At 39.8% G+C, this 16,068-nt stretch overlaps 4 protein-coding genes across 4 annotated transcripts in view; 1 reads left to right on the top strand and 3 right to left on the bottom strand.

Annotated features, from left to right (window-relative positions):
• Window positions 1-10,784, bottom strand: part of LOC134657575 (fumarylacetoacetate hydrolase domain-containing protein 2) — a 29,115-nt gene extending 18,331 nt beyond the window's left edge. The window contains exons 1-2 of the mRNA XM_063513152.1: window positions 10,286-10,784; window positions 8,023-8,111 (exon numbers count right to left, since the gene is read on the bottom strand). Coding sequence (XP_063369222.1) covers window positions 8,023-8,111; window positions 10,286-10,593 — 397 coding nt within the window. The 5' untranslated portion in view covers window positions 10,594-10,784. The remainder of the gene's footprint in view (window positions 1-8,022; window positions 8,112-10,285) is intronic.
• Window positions 908-5,255, bottom strand: LOC134657503 (uncharacterized). Its single transcript, XM_063513077.1, has 2 exons — window positions 4,221-5,255; window positions 908-2,979 (listed from the first exon to the last, which is right to left on the bottom strand). The coding sequence occupies exons 1-2, from the start codon at window positions 5,099-5,101 to the stop codon at window positions 2,973-2,975; spliced, it is 888 nt and encodes a 295-aa protein (XP_063369147.1). The 5' UTR covers window positions 5,102-5,255; the 3' UTR covers window positions 908-2,972.
• Window positions 10,785-11,397: 613 nt separating the features above from the next.
• LOC134657518 (large ribosomal subunit protein bL35m) lies at window positions 11,398-12,127 on the bottom strand. Its single transcript, XM_063513093.1, has 2 exons — window positions 12,055-12,127; window positions 11,398-11,921 (listed from the first exon to the last, which is right to left on the bottom strand). Exons 1-2 carry the CDS (start codon window positions 12,074-12,076, stop codon window positions 11,425-11,427), a joined length of 519 nt encoding a protein of 172 aa, XP_063369163.1. The 5' UTR covers window positions 12,077-12,127; the 3' UTR covers window positions 11,398-11,424.
• LOC134657545 (MICOS complex subunit Mic60-like) overlaps window positions 11,928-16,068 on the top strand; it is a 37,139-nt gene continuing 32,998 nt past the window's right edge. The window contains exons 1-4 of the mRNA XM_063513121.1: window positions 11,928-12,038; window positions 12,319-12,516; window positions 13,567-13,745; window positions 15,486-15,642. Of these exons, the coding sequence (XP_063369191.1) occupies window positions 12,472-12,516; window positions 13,567-13,745; window positions 15,486-15,642 (381 nt within the window). The 5' untranslated portion in view covers window positions 11,928-12,038; window positions 12,319-12,471. The remainder of the gene's footprint in view (window positions 12,039-12,318; window positions 12,517-13,566; window positions 13,746-15,485; window positions 15,643-16,068) is intronic.

Raw genomic sequence — 16,068 nt, 5'->3', positions numbered from 1 at the left:
AGTAATCATTGACGTATATCTCAGGACGGGCCTTACGGGCACTAAAAATGGTGGTTCGTTCAGCGGTGTCACTCATGAATTCGAGCCAATCGTGCAGTCTAACGCAACTAGTTGCGACCAATCGCGCGCGTGATGCGAACTCATCAACCAATCGCGTTGTAGCGGTGTCACATTCATGCCCCATTCTTATTGCACGTAAGGCCAGTCCTGAGATATATACGTCAATGGCAGTAATACAGCTGAACCAAGAAGAGAACCGATGCTATTGGTTAATTCCTGCACGTCTCCTCTCATCTCGCCTTAGTGGAAAGGTAACCTTAACTGGTAATTAGGACCTTATTTATAATAACAGAATGGTGCCGTAATATCAATATAGGTCAGCGATCGGCAACCTGCGGCCCGTGAATCTGTGACTTGCGGCCCGCGAGCCTCAAGTCACAGAGAGACAAACGACAATGTCTGATAAAGTCATAAATATTAATAAAGTACTACTACTATATAAACAAGTAAACAAAGCAATAAGAAAAGACTACAAAGAACATAAATTACAAACAATAGAAAATTGCCTAGCTTCAAATGGAAGTACAAAAAAAGCTTTCAAGGAACTCAACAAAATAAAAACATGGGTACCAAAACTGGAATCAAATGGAAAAACTACCAACATAAGAAGTAAAATACTGGAAACTGCGACAAACTTCTTGAGGTGTATGAGTGAAACAACCGTCTAGTTCGCAAGCTAGTTTATTACTGGTTAAGCAGTCGGCGCAACCGCCCTATAACTACGTATAGGTATATACAAATACACATCATCCCTTCACCACTATTTTAAAACTAAATTGATAGGTAACATCAGTATTTATAACTAGATATGTATACAACTAATTGATACATCATATATTATTTTAACTAACTAAAGCTTATAATCTACTTTTTTTCTGGGTCGCAAATTATGTCGCATTGGGCACTCGTCTAAGACAGACGTACCAAGTTCGCGCGGTGAGGCCGCGCTCGGCAACTGCGCCGGCGACGCCGGGGGCGCGGGCGCGGCGACAGCGGACTCGTGCGCAGACGGCCCGTGCTCACCTATCTCTCCCTCGCACTCTTCCCACACTTCATTCCCAGCTTCATCTGCACTCCTTTCCTCCACCACTATTTCAGCGGGTGGTGGACTATCCACCGCAGAATCGGTAGGTAAAATTGGCATACCGCTTGAAATAGACGGGGGAGGAAATGAGGGCAATGGTATAGGATCGTTAGATACATCATTTTTCCCTTCAAATAAATTGTCAATAGCTTGACCTTTATATTTTAAAAGTTGATCTACATGTCTTATACAGATCGTATCGTATTTGTTTACATATATTTTAAACATCTTATTTCCAATTTTTTCTTTAATTTGACCTAACTCCCAACTTTCTTTCCTTGCACTGTACCACCGGGCCCAAACTATTTCATCAATTTGAAATATTCGCTTATGCGTGCAAACAGCTGTTGCTGTGTCGTTATCAATCGCGCTCGCCGTACTGTCTGAGGGTAATATTAAATCAAGACGAGTTCTCAGCTCCCGTCCAAACATAAGTTTGGCCGGAGTTTCCCCGGTAGTACAGTGCACAGTGTTCCTATAGTCAAACAAGTAATTTAACAATTTTTCATGTACTACGTGTGAGATTACATCTTGTTTTAAAATATATTTTAACATTTTTTTACATGTGCGAACAGAATTTTCCGCCTGACCGTTACTATTGGGGTGATACACCGGCGAATTCATATATTTTATACCATTGTTAGAACAAAATGACCTAAATTCAGCGCAATGAATTTTTACATCGTTATCCGATACTAAAACTTTAGGTATACCGAATACTGAGAAAATGTACTTTAATTTCGCTATTAATGATTGTGTGCTAGTACCATTTGGCATGTGTAGACATTCCACCCATTTACTATAAGAATCGACCACAATCAAATATACCCTTTGCCCTATCGTCATATAATCGATGTGTACCCGGTGCCAGGGCCCGGGCGCGCGCGGCCACGGCGCGGGCGGCTCCCGCGGCGGGGCCGGCCGCAGCGCCACGCAAGCCTGGCATGCGCCCGCGCAGCGCTCGATGTCCCGGTCGATACCCGGCCACCACATCCTACTGCGCGCTGCGCATTTCATTTTAACAATACCTAAGTGCGTGCTATGCAGTTCGCTTAACATGCGACCCCTGAGTGATACTGGAATTACGACTTTGTGCCCTCGCAATAAGGATCCATTTTCAAATTGTAAATCGGTTCTGCAATTATAATAAGGCTGGACCGATTTACAATTGATTTTACGCGGCCAACCCTTGTTCATATATTTAATTACCGTTTGAAGAGTCGAATCGACCCCGGTAGCCCTTTTAATATCATGCGCGGTTACCGCCGATGAAACCGAATCTAAAAAATTTAGTGCACATAACGAATCGAATTCCTTATCACTATCGCTGTACGTGTCCGCCACGGGCGCGCGGGAAAAATAGTCTGCTACTAAGTTATTACTGCTAGAAACATATTGCACAGTGTAGTTATATGCCGACAATATAATAGCGTACCTCTGAAGACGTAAGGCTGTCGTGGCTGATATTCCAGTTTGGGGATTGAAAATCGAAACTAACGGCCTGTGGTCGGTTTTTAGAACGAATGGTTCGCTACGGCCGTATAGGTATTGATGAAAACGCTTTACCGCGAAAATCAAGGCTGCCGCCTCTTTCTGGATCTGACTATAGTTACGTTCGCTGGAGGTGAGGGAGCGGGATGCAAACGCCAGCGGTCTCTCCTGTCCGTCGGCGGCTCGTTGTGCCAAAAGAGCGCCCAGGCCCCCGGGTCCGGCGTCAGCGCTGAGAACCAGCTGCGCGCTGGGCTCGAAGTGTGCCAGCACGCGCTCCGAGGCCAGCTCGCGGCGCACCGCGCGCACGGCGTCCCGCTGCCGCTCTCCCCACTTCCATTCAGCTCCTGCACGTAACAGCTCGTGTAAGGGACTCATTAACGCCGAAGCATTAGGAATAAAGTTTCTGTAGTAATTAACTAAACCTAGAAACGCCTGCACCTCTGTCACGTTTGTTGGCTCTGGTGCCTTTAAAATGGCGTCAACCTTAGTGGAACATGTTTGTAGGCCGTCTTTATTAATAACATACCCTAAATAGGTGACACTAGTTTTGAAAAAATCGCATTTTTCTTTTTGTAAACGCAGCCCCGCATCGTTTAATCTATTTAAAACCAAATTTAACCTTTCCAAATGCACCTTTTTATTGGGCCCTGTTACACAAATGTCATCAAGCCAGCAACTCACACCCTCAATACCTGTGAGAAGGGTTTCCATAGATTTTTGGAAAATCGCCGGCGCATTAGCCAAGCCGTACACTAATCGTGTATATTTAAATAATCCTCTCGAGGTATTTATGGTTGTGAGTTCCTGTGATGAGTCATCCAATAAAAACTGGTTATATGCATTTTTAAGGTCTATTTTGCTGTAATGTTCGCCACCGCCTAACTTGGCGAAAACCTCCTCTATTCGAGGTAGGGGGTACTTGTCAATTACCAAATCCTTATTTAATGTCACGGAAAAATCGCCAGCTATCCTAACTTTACCATTTTCTTTAAGCACAGGCACTATAGGGGTAGCGTAATTTGAGTAATTCACGGGAACTAAAATACCTAACTTTACTAACCTATCCAGTTCTTCCTCTACCTTGGCTTTTAAGGCAAAGGGAACAGACCGTGGTTTAAAAAATTTTGGGTATGAATTTTCCTTGAGACGCAAGGTGACCTTGAACTTGTTAAATGAACCGAGCTCATCGCGCCAAACGTCAGGATATTGTTCTAACAATTGGTGTACATCATTATCATTTCCAATACTATTTAGGTTTGTCTTTGTTGTTACAATCAAGTCAAAGGCGGCCATAAAATCTCGACCAAGCAAGGGCGGGCCACCGTTAAAAACAACAAATATATTAATTTTCTCGGTTCTATTGTTGTAAGTAGCCCCTATTTGAAAACAGCCGAGTGGCGAGATTTGATGGCCTGTGTAAAAACACATCTTAAGGTCACATTTTTGTAACTGGTACTCAGAAAACATCTCGTAATACAAACTGTCTGAAATGACGCACACTCCTGAACCGCAATCTAGTTCCATGGATAAATTTTTACCATCTAAAATCACATCGAAGATAATTGGTTTAATATTAGGCACGTACCTTAAATTAAAGTTTTGGCACTCCCTACAACACTGCTCAGCTCCTTCGGTCACGTTTTCCTCCCGTTCAGTGGCGATGCAGTTCACTCGCGAAATCTTGCTTTTACATACTTTTTTCAAATGTCCTATAACTCCACATTTCTGGCATCGATAATTCTTGTAACGGCAACTATCTACATCATGGTTTCTCATTCCACAAACGGCACAACGGAAATCATCTCGCTGCCCCTGGTCGCCTCCGGCCGGCCGGTTTCCGCCACCGCTGTTGCTACGGCCGCGATGCCCTTTGTTCCAGCCGCCTCGGCCGTGCCCATTACCACTAGCCCCATAAAATACGGGCTCTTCTTTGACAGTTGCCGCCATCTCCGTCTTCGCTTCCCTAGCGACCGCCGCTTTCTCTGCAATCTCCAGAGCCTCCGCCATCGAAAGGGTAGCCGTTTTTTCAAATAATTTATCACGCTCGGGCCCCGAGCCCAAGCCTAGGATGAAACGATCTGCTAAATTCGCTTCCAGGGCCGCGCCAAAATTGCAATAAGTTGCTAATCCTCTTAATCGCGCCGCCCAGTCCCCTAAAGTCTCGCTTGGTACTCTCGTCGCAGCATAAAACTTGGCCTTATCAGCGTACGTACACTGCTTTTTCTTGAAGTGGCCGTCGAGTAATTTCACTAGCTCTTTGAACTCGAGCTCCTCTAATTCCTTTGGATGAGCCAAGTTACGTAACAAGCGGTAGGTTTCGTCTGTCATGAGAGTGAACAAAAGGGCGCGCTTGTCCTCTTCATCCACAACTTTATTCACCACAAAAAATTGCTTTAATTTGCTGTGAAATATCTGCCATTCACCAGTTTTGTGATCGAAATTCGCTAAATTTCCAAAATAAGCCATTTTTTTTTTTTCACTTAGCGCGGGTACTTCAGAATCCTCGTTCGACACTGAGGTGTATGAGTGAAACAACCGTCTAGTTCGCAAGCTAGTTTATTACTGGTTAAGCAGTCGGCGCAACCGCCCTATAACTACGTATAGGTATATACAAATACACATCACTTCTACAAAGAACTTTACTCAAAAAAGGAAAGCCCATACATATCAGCGCCATCATATCAAACTGAAAACAAGGAAATTGTACACATCAAATGGTTCGATGAAATAGAGATTTTAATAGCACTAAAAAAACTAAAAGCACAAAAAAGCCCAGGCAGCGACGGGATAACAAATGAACACCTAAAAGCTTCAGGTAGAAAAATGCACACCTATCTAGCACACCTCTTCAATCTTATTCTCAGGCATAAAACAGTTCCTGACCAATGGACGTCATCAGAAATTACCATTCTGTACAAAAAAGGCAACCCCGCTGACATCTCCAATTACCGGCCTATAAGCTTAATGTCAAACCTGTACAAGCTTTTCTCATCCTGTCTTCAGAAACGCATCTCCCCTGCTATAGAAAACCAACTGCCAGTAGAACAAGCCGGCTTCCGCAAAGGTTTCTCTACGATGGACCATATTCAGTCAATAGAGCAAGTCATAGAAAAACACTCAGAATTTAATGAAACAGTATACATAGCATTCATAGATTGCAAAAAAGCTTTTGATACAATTTCACATGATGCAATATGGAAAGCTTTACATGAATATGAGCTACCTAAAACATACATAGACATCATCAAAAATATTTACCTTAATTCAACAAGCAAAATAAGACTAGAGAGCACAGGCAAAACAATTAAAATACAGAGAGGAGTGAGGCAGGGAGACCCACTCTCTCCGACACTGTTCATTGCCGTACTACACAGCATAATGAAAAATCTAAAGTGGGAAAGAAAAGGCGTAAGCATAAACGGCAGACACCTCAGTTACCTTTGTTTTGCTGACGACATTGCCATCTTATCGAACAGCGCACTGGAACTGCAAAATATGATATCAAATTTGCACTCAATTAGCCATGAAATCGGACTGGAAATGAACTTGAGCAAAACAAAAATAATAACAAACGGAAAAGAACGACCAATACACATACAAGATGAAGCAATCGAGTACGTGAAAGACTATATCTACCTAGGAAAACAAATTTCATTTGAAAAGGACCGAAATGAGAAAGAACTAGATAGAAGAATCACAAAAACATGGTGTAAATTCTGGAGTCTAAAAGACATTCTAAAAAGTCCTATACCAATGCCACTGAAAAAAAAAAGTCATAGACTCCTGCTTACTACCATGTCTAAGCTATGGGTGCCAAACCTGGACATACACAAATGACATTAAACAAAAAATTAGAACCTGCCAGAGAGCACAGGAACGAAGTATACTAAAAATAAAACGGTTAGATAAAATAAAAAGCTCAGAAATAAGAGAAAAAACCAAGATCGTAGATGCCCTGGAACACTGCATAAACATGAAATGGAAATGGGCAGGACACGTAGCAAGGCTACCTTATACAAGGTGGACGAAGCGAACCACGCTCTGGAAAGGACCACCAGGCAAACGCAGACAAGGGCGACCACAGGCAAGATGGATAGATGACATAACAAACCACGTCTCTAGCAACTGGCACACCAAGGCTCAAGACAGAGAGAGTTGGCGCAAACTGGGAGAGGCCTTTACTCACGAGGAGGTCCGCTCATTCAAATAAAAATATAGTAAAAATATAAGGAATAAATTGTATTGTATAAATTGTATAAATAGATAACAGAAGTAACCTTAGTTTGTAAACTTTAGTTAGTTAAGTATGAGCTGGAATAAAAAGGCTTTTTATTTTATTTTTTATTTATTTACTACTTACTACGTCTACTTCGTTAACTACTATGTGGCCCTTGGCTGCTAAAGGTTGCCGACCACTGATATAGGTAAACAACGCGAAAATAACCTCAGCAATGCATCTTATCTTCAAGGCGTCTTTAGGGCCGATGACACAGCTGGAAAATTTGCAGAACATCATGGGAACGGTAGGGGGGGTCAGCTTGTGTTGTTCGCAGTGGTCCTTATAATTAAGCCCTAGTTCAAACCAATGGTATAAATAATAGAAATAAATAGGTATAGTATAATTTTTAGAGTCTAGTAAATATGGATCATCTACAATCTCCATAAAAGAAAAAGAAAGACAAATCCACGCGCTCCCCAGGCCTCATCATTGATTTAGATCTAAAGAATTTCCTTTTTGTTACAGATATCATAAATAAAATAAAAAACGTGAAGAAAATCGTAATGATGTCAAACGTCATTGGAATGGGGTTCCAACTGAGTCAACTTGCCCCTTTTTCTATGAGGGCCGGCATCCAGGGCATTAAAAAAACTAAAATCTGTCATAATTCTAGGGATTGACAGGGCAAGCTATGATGGCGCCATTTGCTAAATACTTCGACCGGCCAACCCCATTAACCTTTGACACAGGGCCATCTGATTCAGCTGTCTAATTTGCAGCTATTATATTAGGCAGTACTTTAAGTATCTTAGTAATCTTTTTTCTCAAGTGTTTTTTTGATAACTTGATACCTACATATATCTTTATTGTTATCCTGCTGTTATCTAAAAATTTTTTTAAGGCAGCTCTATCAATATTCTGAAGATCTATCTCATATAATCAGGTACCTAAGATAAATAAGGTGACTGAAGTTATCATGATTGTGACTTTTGGCCTTGAAAAGTAAAAAGATTTTTTGTATAATATTTTGTCATCTACCTCAAAAAGTAATTAACCGATTAGGACAATCTAGAACTAGATAGACAAGTTTAAAGGCACAATTCAACATAGTTTTCTGGCAATATTTTTGACAGTTGGGATGTACTGTTGTATTGTGTATGATACATACCTATGCAAAGAACTTTGTCCATGCCAGTAATGGGTGCCTCGAGGTTAACTGATGACAACGGAATTGAGGCTTCCTTTGTTGACTTTAGCCTGAAATTGAAAAGTTTTATGTCAAAAAAAATATTTTTCTTTCAAGCTTTTATCGCTGACTGTACTTTTCTTTTAACAGTCAACAAATACTCATCAAGACAATTCTAACAAACCAAAATACAATGAGGTGTCACAGTTTTATCATTTTTATCACAGAGTCCTATGGTTACTTAATATAGGGACCATGCGCGTTGGAGGGTCTGCCACCTTGTGGCTTGAATCGGAAACATATGTGCACATGTACATTGCCAAAGCAAGTGCTACCATCTACCGTTCTCGTCGGTACGTTTCCTTGTGCATATTAGGTTCTGCCATCTTGTGGGCTTCATCGGAAGCATAAACGACACATTTACGCCCCGCGCCAAAAAATCTGACAGCTCCTGTGCTGCCGCCTATAGTTCATGCACGGGGCCTATGGTACCATAATATTGCATTGCCGCCCAAATTATGAGGTAGGTATGTAAAATCTATGAAATGATATAAAAAATCTTTATTTCAGGCAACTAGTGGCCCATAGATAAATACCTTAAAAGGGATTAAAACTAGCATACACATAATATTATAAAAGATATATTTTAACCTCCTGAGACCATACATACATACATTTACACACACACACACATACATTTATTTACATGTATACATTTTTGTACAAATTCCACAATCTACATATTTTGAACTTTGGTTGAATAACAAAGAGTTCCAAATTCAAAAACAAAACAACTGTTTCTGAGTCTCAGGAGGTATTAAAACTACAAAACACATTATGATTGATGGTATTGGTGATTACAGGATCAAATTCCATTAAGTATTGTAGGAGTTGCAGGACTAAACTTTCAAGGTAACAAAGATGTTGTGGCGCCACTGTGCCAGCGCCACACTTTTTAGTTTTTATCTCATTTATTTATCTCATTTCAAGTCATTACCTAATTGTACCCATTACCTAAGCAATTTGTTCCTATCTGTGCAAACTTCGATTCGCGGGACCAATCAGGGCCTGGTTTCCTACAGAAGCCACCCCTGATTGGCCGCGCGATCCACTGCTGCCAACTTAGACACCATTTTCTCCAATTTTGTAACTGAACTGCTCTTCCTTCTGCTCCTGACCACCGTCACGAAAACACGGTGACATAATTTGTAAGACCGACTCTTTGTGTCCTCGAAGAAAATAAATACCTTCACCACTGCATCAGCGTTTCCGTCGATAGCCCTCACCAATACCCCACGGGCTGGGTCTTACAATGTTTTAAATGTATGTAGTATAAAAACTAAAATACATGTCTCAATATTACAGAAACATTGATAAAATCAACATTTGCTTATAGAGTAGATAAATATTTCTTGATAAAAGTGACATAGATAACAAGAATACTACATAAATATAGATATAATGCTATTATTTTTAGTTTGAGTGCATAACATGTTGTTTATCTATTTGATTTCCTACCTTATTGCAATGATAATAGGGTTAATATTACAAGTATCATGTAATTGGGTGGAATTTTGTAAATAATGACTTTATTTTATATGTGTTAAGGTAGAAATTTAAATGACTGATTGACTGATTAAAGTGATTAACTCATTTAAATTGTCAAGTCACTAAACTTTAAGGTACTTTGAGCAGGGTTTCAGAAGAATATTAAATCTACTTTATACAAAAAAATTGTTTCAAAGATAAAGCTGCCATCATCCAACATGATTGGGACAAATAGCTTTTGTTTACATGGAGCTCTCAGATAACTATTTTAAGTCCAAAAGATAATTATTTTTTAGGAATTGCCTTGATGGTAGATGTAAAATTATCCATGTAAAACCTAAACACACATTTACACTGGGCAGGCCCAAAACCGGGATGAAACCAGAGAAACACAGATGTATATTTTAGTGTGTTTCTTTCGCACCAAAAGTGCCACAGTGTCTGTTTTACTACCTTACTCTTTGAAATAAAATTATCTTACAATAAATAAAAATATAAATCTTTAATTCATGCATTTAGGCTTATTTAAGTAAGCACTGAAGTTCATGTAATGAAACTATTGAAGTAAATGAACTGTTTCCTGTTAAAAGAGTATTAAGCTATCTTGAAAACTACACTTTAATAGCAACTACACAAGGTTTACTTTCGTCTGTACACTGTACTTATAATAAAAATAGTGAAAAAATACAATACTTACTGTTTCACTTTTTCAATATCACCACTCTGCAAAATACCCAAGAGGGTAGAGGATAAACTGGAGTTCAATTTATTTATATCCACAACATTATCTCCTTCCAAAAACCCCACCCTTACTTCTGAATTGGAATTCTGCGAAAACTGAACGAGTTTCATGTTGGTGGCGGGAGTTACTGACAAATGTCTGATGCCGGTTGCTGCCGAAGCACTATTGACTGTTTCTCTGGGTAAAAAGTGACTTTTTATTGATGATAACGCAGTCCGCGACAACAACGTAGCACTACGGCCCAGCAACGCATTTCCAGCCATGGCCAAGGTCAATTTATTCACGGAATTACGTAAACAGAATGGTTATGTTTTTAACTAGGATGAAGGTTTTTAATTGTTACGTAACAGCCGGTTGACGCCAGCCGTTAAGTACAGAGTGAAATAACTGTTCAATTGGATGCTGAATACAGTTATGATTACTTTAGATTAAAGTAATAAGATAAAAAATACTAATAAACAGAGTTGTTTTTATTTTTTACGGCGCCCCTTCCGTGATTATGGTTTTCGAACGCGCTTACATTTTTATTTCTCATTTACATATATTTCGGTAATTTTTTAGATATGTTTTACATAAACTGGAATAAGTATTATTACTCAGATGAAGCATTTCCCTTTTTTCACGAAATTATATATAGCAACCAAACTTAGTTTTATTTAAGTAATAATAATCTAGTGCAAGTTGTGGTATTTAAAATTAGTATTTGAATGATCTTTTCATGACAGCTTGCAGAACATTCCGTTCTACGTGAACATTTCAAATGTCAATCTAGTTTTTGTAAATTAAATTAAAAACGGAACGTGTTATGCTGTTTTCACTTTTAGCATTCCGATTTATTATCGAATTTCCCTTAGTATCTTATTCTGGTTCGGTTCTAGAGACCGGACGGCGTTGGTACGTAATAAGTGATATTTGGGGTTTATACGATCTAGGAAGCTATGCTATACCTGATAGGTGGACAAAAGCAGCAGCAATAAAGAAACTATTCAAAACATTCATTGAATTTAAATTTTCTTTATTTTAAAACAAAGCTAGGTATTTTAAAGAAATATTGTTTTCTAGTACAAATAATTTTGCACATCAGTACTTAGTATTCAAGTTCTAACTACTGGCTTTCTTCTAGTGGCATCAAATTCATCCCTTGTATGGTATGGTGTATACGGATCCTCAACATAGTACTTTGGCTTTTTCCAATACTTGGTAACCATCTTGTCCAGCAATTTAGTTTGTGTACCATTTGTAAAGACATGCTGGCGCAAACGTCTCCGCTGTGGTGGTGATTTCTTCCACAACTTCTTATGTCTACCGATCATTGGCCTGATCCAAATACCCCAGTGCAGTCTGAAGAACCTCTTAACAGCTGCCTTTACAGTTTTCCTCTTACCCCTTTTAAGACTGAATTTTGTTACAGTACGCACGGGCATTGGGGATATATTGTTGGCGATTTCGAGAATTTGACTGTTATTGGTCAAAGACTTGCAGGCTGGAACATTGTAAACTTGTCTGTGAAGAGTTGTGAAACTTCGCACATCTCTCGTAATCCTGGCAGCTTTGCATTGTTGCAACGCAAGAGGCCGTATACATCGAGCAGCTGAAAAGACAAAATTAACCTCAAAGCCGTCAAACGTAACACAAAATATTAGTTTTTACAGGGCTTATTTACAAGATTTAAAGCTCATTACAGTCTTTAACCTAAATTGCAATAAACGTAAGTTAAATCATACCTGATATTAGAGTACGAAGCATGATTTTCTACAAAATTTAACTAGTCCATCCAATATTATTCTCGATTCTGTAGTCGGTCGAAACCATAGATGTATTATTTGACATTTGACATTTGTATCCGGCAAAGCAAACTGTCATTTTAGAATACGAGGTTTTTAGCCTATTGTGATTTCGTATTGTTCATTCGTGCCTTTTGTATTTCGATTTAAGTTTCCACTTGCACTTGGTGATATACAATAATGACCTATTTTTACAGTTTTCAGAAAATAATCAGTCGATTACAAAGGATTCAAACCAAGGCTAGAAAATTTTGGCCATGCACCTCGAAGCTATATTACTTAGTCTATCAAGTCTATGGTGTCTTTTCTCTAGTCTCTGATTTTTGACAGCTGCAGTGGAAGAGATTCAAGCCGAAAATGTACAAATTTACGAACCATTTAGCCAACGCAAAGTTGGTATTGGTATGTAATTATGCGTATTTTATTGTTTATCATGTAGAAAATCCTAAACTCTTCTTTATAGTTCATAAAATTGGCATAATTTATTGATTTACGGAACCTTGTTTTGCCTATGTTTTCGCGTTCGCATTGACGATTTACATTGATATCGGCATCATTATCCAGAACTTGAGCTTCCTTATTGATGATATCTTTGGAGAGTCCAATTTGGATATTGTTTTGGCTTACATAACAACCGTAAACGTCATTTTCGTAAATAACCTAAACACTGCAATTGATGGCAATGGCACCAACTTCGTGATGTCACTTGGCCAGGTGACCTGACCGGCTTACCAACCCAATAAGTTGGTAAGTTTGATTACTGGCGCGGTTTATGTCGACTATACTATTCATTTATGTTGCAACCGTTTTCAGAAATTAAGTATTCTGATAAAATTACACTAGGATTTTTGGGCATGAGGAATAAATAGTGATGTACCTTATTAAGTAAAATGCTAGTCAGGACAAAATATGAAAAGATATATTAGGTACATAAGATAAAATTAGCTTAAGAATTAGGCAGATCTACACAGAATAAACCACCTTGTGAGGAAATTGCCTAGTGGGTCGCCTATTGACCTATAAAAAACCCAATTACCATCTTTGAAATCCTTCATTGGGTTTGAAGAGTGTTCCAACTAGGCACATTTCCCCAGTTAAGTAAATGTTCTTTATATTGGTATTACATAAATAAACAAAACACACACACATAACCAGGCGTGGCTCACTCCGCGATTTCGTCGCTTTGCTACAGGTAGCTAAAAGTACATCCGTTCCACACCAATTTTGGTGGCTAGCCATAAGCGCGTGGCGCTGTCGCCACCTAGCGGCCATATCTGTGCTGATCGTAACAGACGCTTTTTTTTAGAGAGTGAATCTTCTGTACCTAGTACTATTATTTATTCTGTGACATAACACACAAACCACACAGTAGTACAAAAAACTGATCTTGGCAAATTGTATTGTGTTCAAGTAATCAATTTGCGGTTAATCTTTATTATTGACAAATTTCAGGTACGCAAGCAGCTGGACGGCACCTGCGCCGCCCTGGTGCTCATGCGCCAGCGGCGGTCACAGGGTACCAACCCCCCGGAGAACTGCCCGCAGCCAACCACTCCGCCCAAGAGTCGGAAGCTGCTGTATGGCACACTTGGGGCTATTCTGCTCACTGGGGGCGCCGTTGTCTATGCCAAGTAGGTTACTCTAGAGTGAAGCATATGTAGTGTATTTAATTTAAGTTGCGTGTTAGTGTGTTAAGGGGCCAACTGATTTACCAGTCCGCCGTTACTTTAAATAGAGTGAGGCATATGTAGTGTATTAAGTTGCGGTTAGTGTGTTAAGGGGCCAACTGATTTACCAGTCCGCCGGATGATATCGGCCTGTCAGTTAGAACAAAAATTTGACAGTTCCGAACAACTGACAGGCCGATACCGTCCGGCGGACTGGTAGTCAGTGGGCCCCTTTAGTGTAGTGTATTGTAGTGTATTTGTGTAGTGTAGTGTATGTATGTGTTTGTGTGTGTGTGTGTGAAGAATAAGAATGGATCACTCTCTGTATGCCAAAGTAATGATGCTAGCGGTCAATTCTATTCTACGGTGCGAGCAGGACAGCAATATACTTATGCACGTGAGATAGAGATCGAAATGGTGGGTCAATGTACGATTTTGTTTTTGCTTAGCGTCCTCACTGTAGATGAAGTGCATATAGCCAAACAGGCAAATAAGATTCTACAGTGGATAATTTACACGAAGTTTATTCCATACATGTCCAGCAGCCATCAGATTTATCGGACCCGCCAAGGTGCTCACAAATATCTGACCACGTCTCTATTGTCAAGGAGTTAAAGTGCGTGTTCAGATATTTTTGAACACCTTGGCCCCTCCGATATTTTTGATGGCCACTATAGTCGGTTCCCTAACATATAAGTATCCACTTTTCTATACATTTAGTATGGCGACGTGCGTAATTAAGTTGGGGCATTGATCGTACATTCAGCCCCAAAATTGCATGGACACTAAATTCATAATATTGTGTTCATGCAATTAATATTTGCAGCTCGCTGTACTATACCATTCTATTATTCTATTCTATTCTATTCTATTAAGCCCTTTTGTTCTGAGTTAACCTCTCAGATCCCAGTGGCTCCTATATGAGTCGGAATTGCATGGATTTGAGAGGTCCTGGGAAACGAGGGGTTAAAGTATGTCTCTAAGCTCAGTGTGCCGCTTGGCAAAGGCCTCCTCTAGCTCTTTTGGGGTCTGTCGTGGGCCACTCTTCTCCATTTCTGGCCCGCTGTGAGTTTGAGTTCATTCTCCCATATTGTTCGAGGTTTTTAGGGTTCCGTAGCCAAATGGCAAAAAACGGAACCCTTATAGATTCGTCATGTCTGTCTGTCTGTCTGTCTGTCCGTATGTCACAGTCACTTTTCTCCGAAACTATAGAAACTATACTGTTGAAACTTGGTAAGTAGATGTATTCTGTGAACCGCATTAAGATTTTCACACAAAAATAGAAAAAAAAAACAATAAATTTTTGGGGTTAACCATATTTAGAACTGAAACTCAAAAATTTTTTTTCATCAAACCCATACGGGTGGGGTATCTATGGATAGGTCTTCAAAAATGATATTGAGGTTTCTAATATCATTTTTTTCTAAACTGAATAGTTTGCGCGAGAGACACTTCCAAAGTGGTAAAATATGTGTCCCCCCCCTGTAACTTCTAAAATAACAGAATAATAAAACTAAAAAAAAATATATAATGTACATTACCATGTAAACTTCCACCGAAAATTGGTTTGAACGAGGTCTAGTAAGTAGTTTTTTTTAATACGTCATAAATCGCCTAAATACGGAACCCTTCATGGGCGAGTCCGACTCGCACTTGGCCGCTTTTTCTGTGTGCTATACTATTAAACAGTTGTTTTCTTTTCAGGAGCAGCCCCGAAGCCCGCAACTGGCTGGAAAGCAATATGCCTATAGCTAACGACTTTATCGCACTAGTGTACCAAGAAAATACAACCTATTGGAAGAGCGCTGTTAATACCTTCAACAATGCCAGCACCTCACTCGGCCACCTGATGTTCGGGAAGGTAAATCTAAAAATACTTTAACTACTTGTAAGACATTCACTCTACTACCTGTAGGGTGCCCCTACGGGTTCTAAGTATAAGCCCAATGTGGCATATAAGAAAAAAAACACTATGTAGCTAGTTAAGCTAATTTTACGGTTTAACTCACGTGTCTTAATCACTCGCGCGACATGTTAGATGTCGCGCGAGTGATTAAAACACGTGAGCTTCGCTTCTATGGTTTGATGTCAAAACAACATCAACTCATGGGGCAAAATACTGGTTCTCTGTGCCGGTTCTATAGGGACCATGCTCGTTGGAGGGCCTGCTATCTTGTGGCTTGAATCGGAAGCATAAACACTTACAGTACATTGCCAAAGCAAGTGCAGCCATCTACCGTTCTCGTACGTTTTCTTGTGCATAGAAGGTTCTGCCATCTTGTGAGCT

The sequence above is a fragment of the Cydia amplana genome, chromosome 20 (assembly GCF_948474715.1).
Source record: "Cydia amplana chromosome 20, ilCydAmpl1.1, whole genome shotgun sequence".
NCBI classification, from domain to species: Eukaryota; Metazoa; Arthropoda; class Insecta; order Lepidoptera; family Tortricidae; genus Cydia; species Cydia amplana.
Note: the sequence above shows the minus strand (reverse complement) of the source record. Positions and strands in the feature narration are given on the sequence as shown.

Excerpts from the sequence above, each read along its gene's own strand:
- LOC134657518 (XM_063513093.1), bottom strand. The coding sequence starts at position 12,076 with ATGCTTCGTACTCTAATATCAG. Across the intron at positions 11,922-12,054 it reads GCTTCGTACTCTAATATCAG|CTGCTCGATGTATACGGCCT; the intron begins GTATGATTTAAC and ends TTGTCTTTTCAG.
- LOC134657503 (XM_063513077.1), bottom strand. The coding sequence starts at position 5,101 with ATGGCTTATTTTGGAAATTTAGCGAATTTCGATCACAAAACTGGTGAA.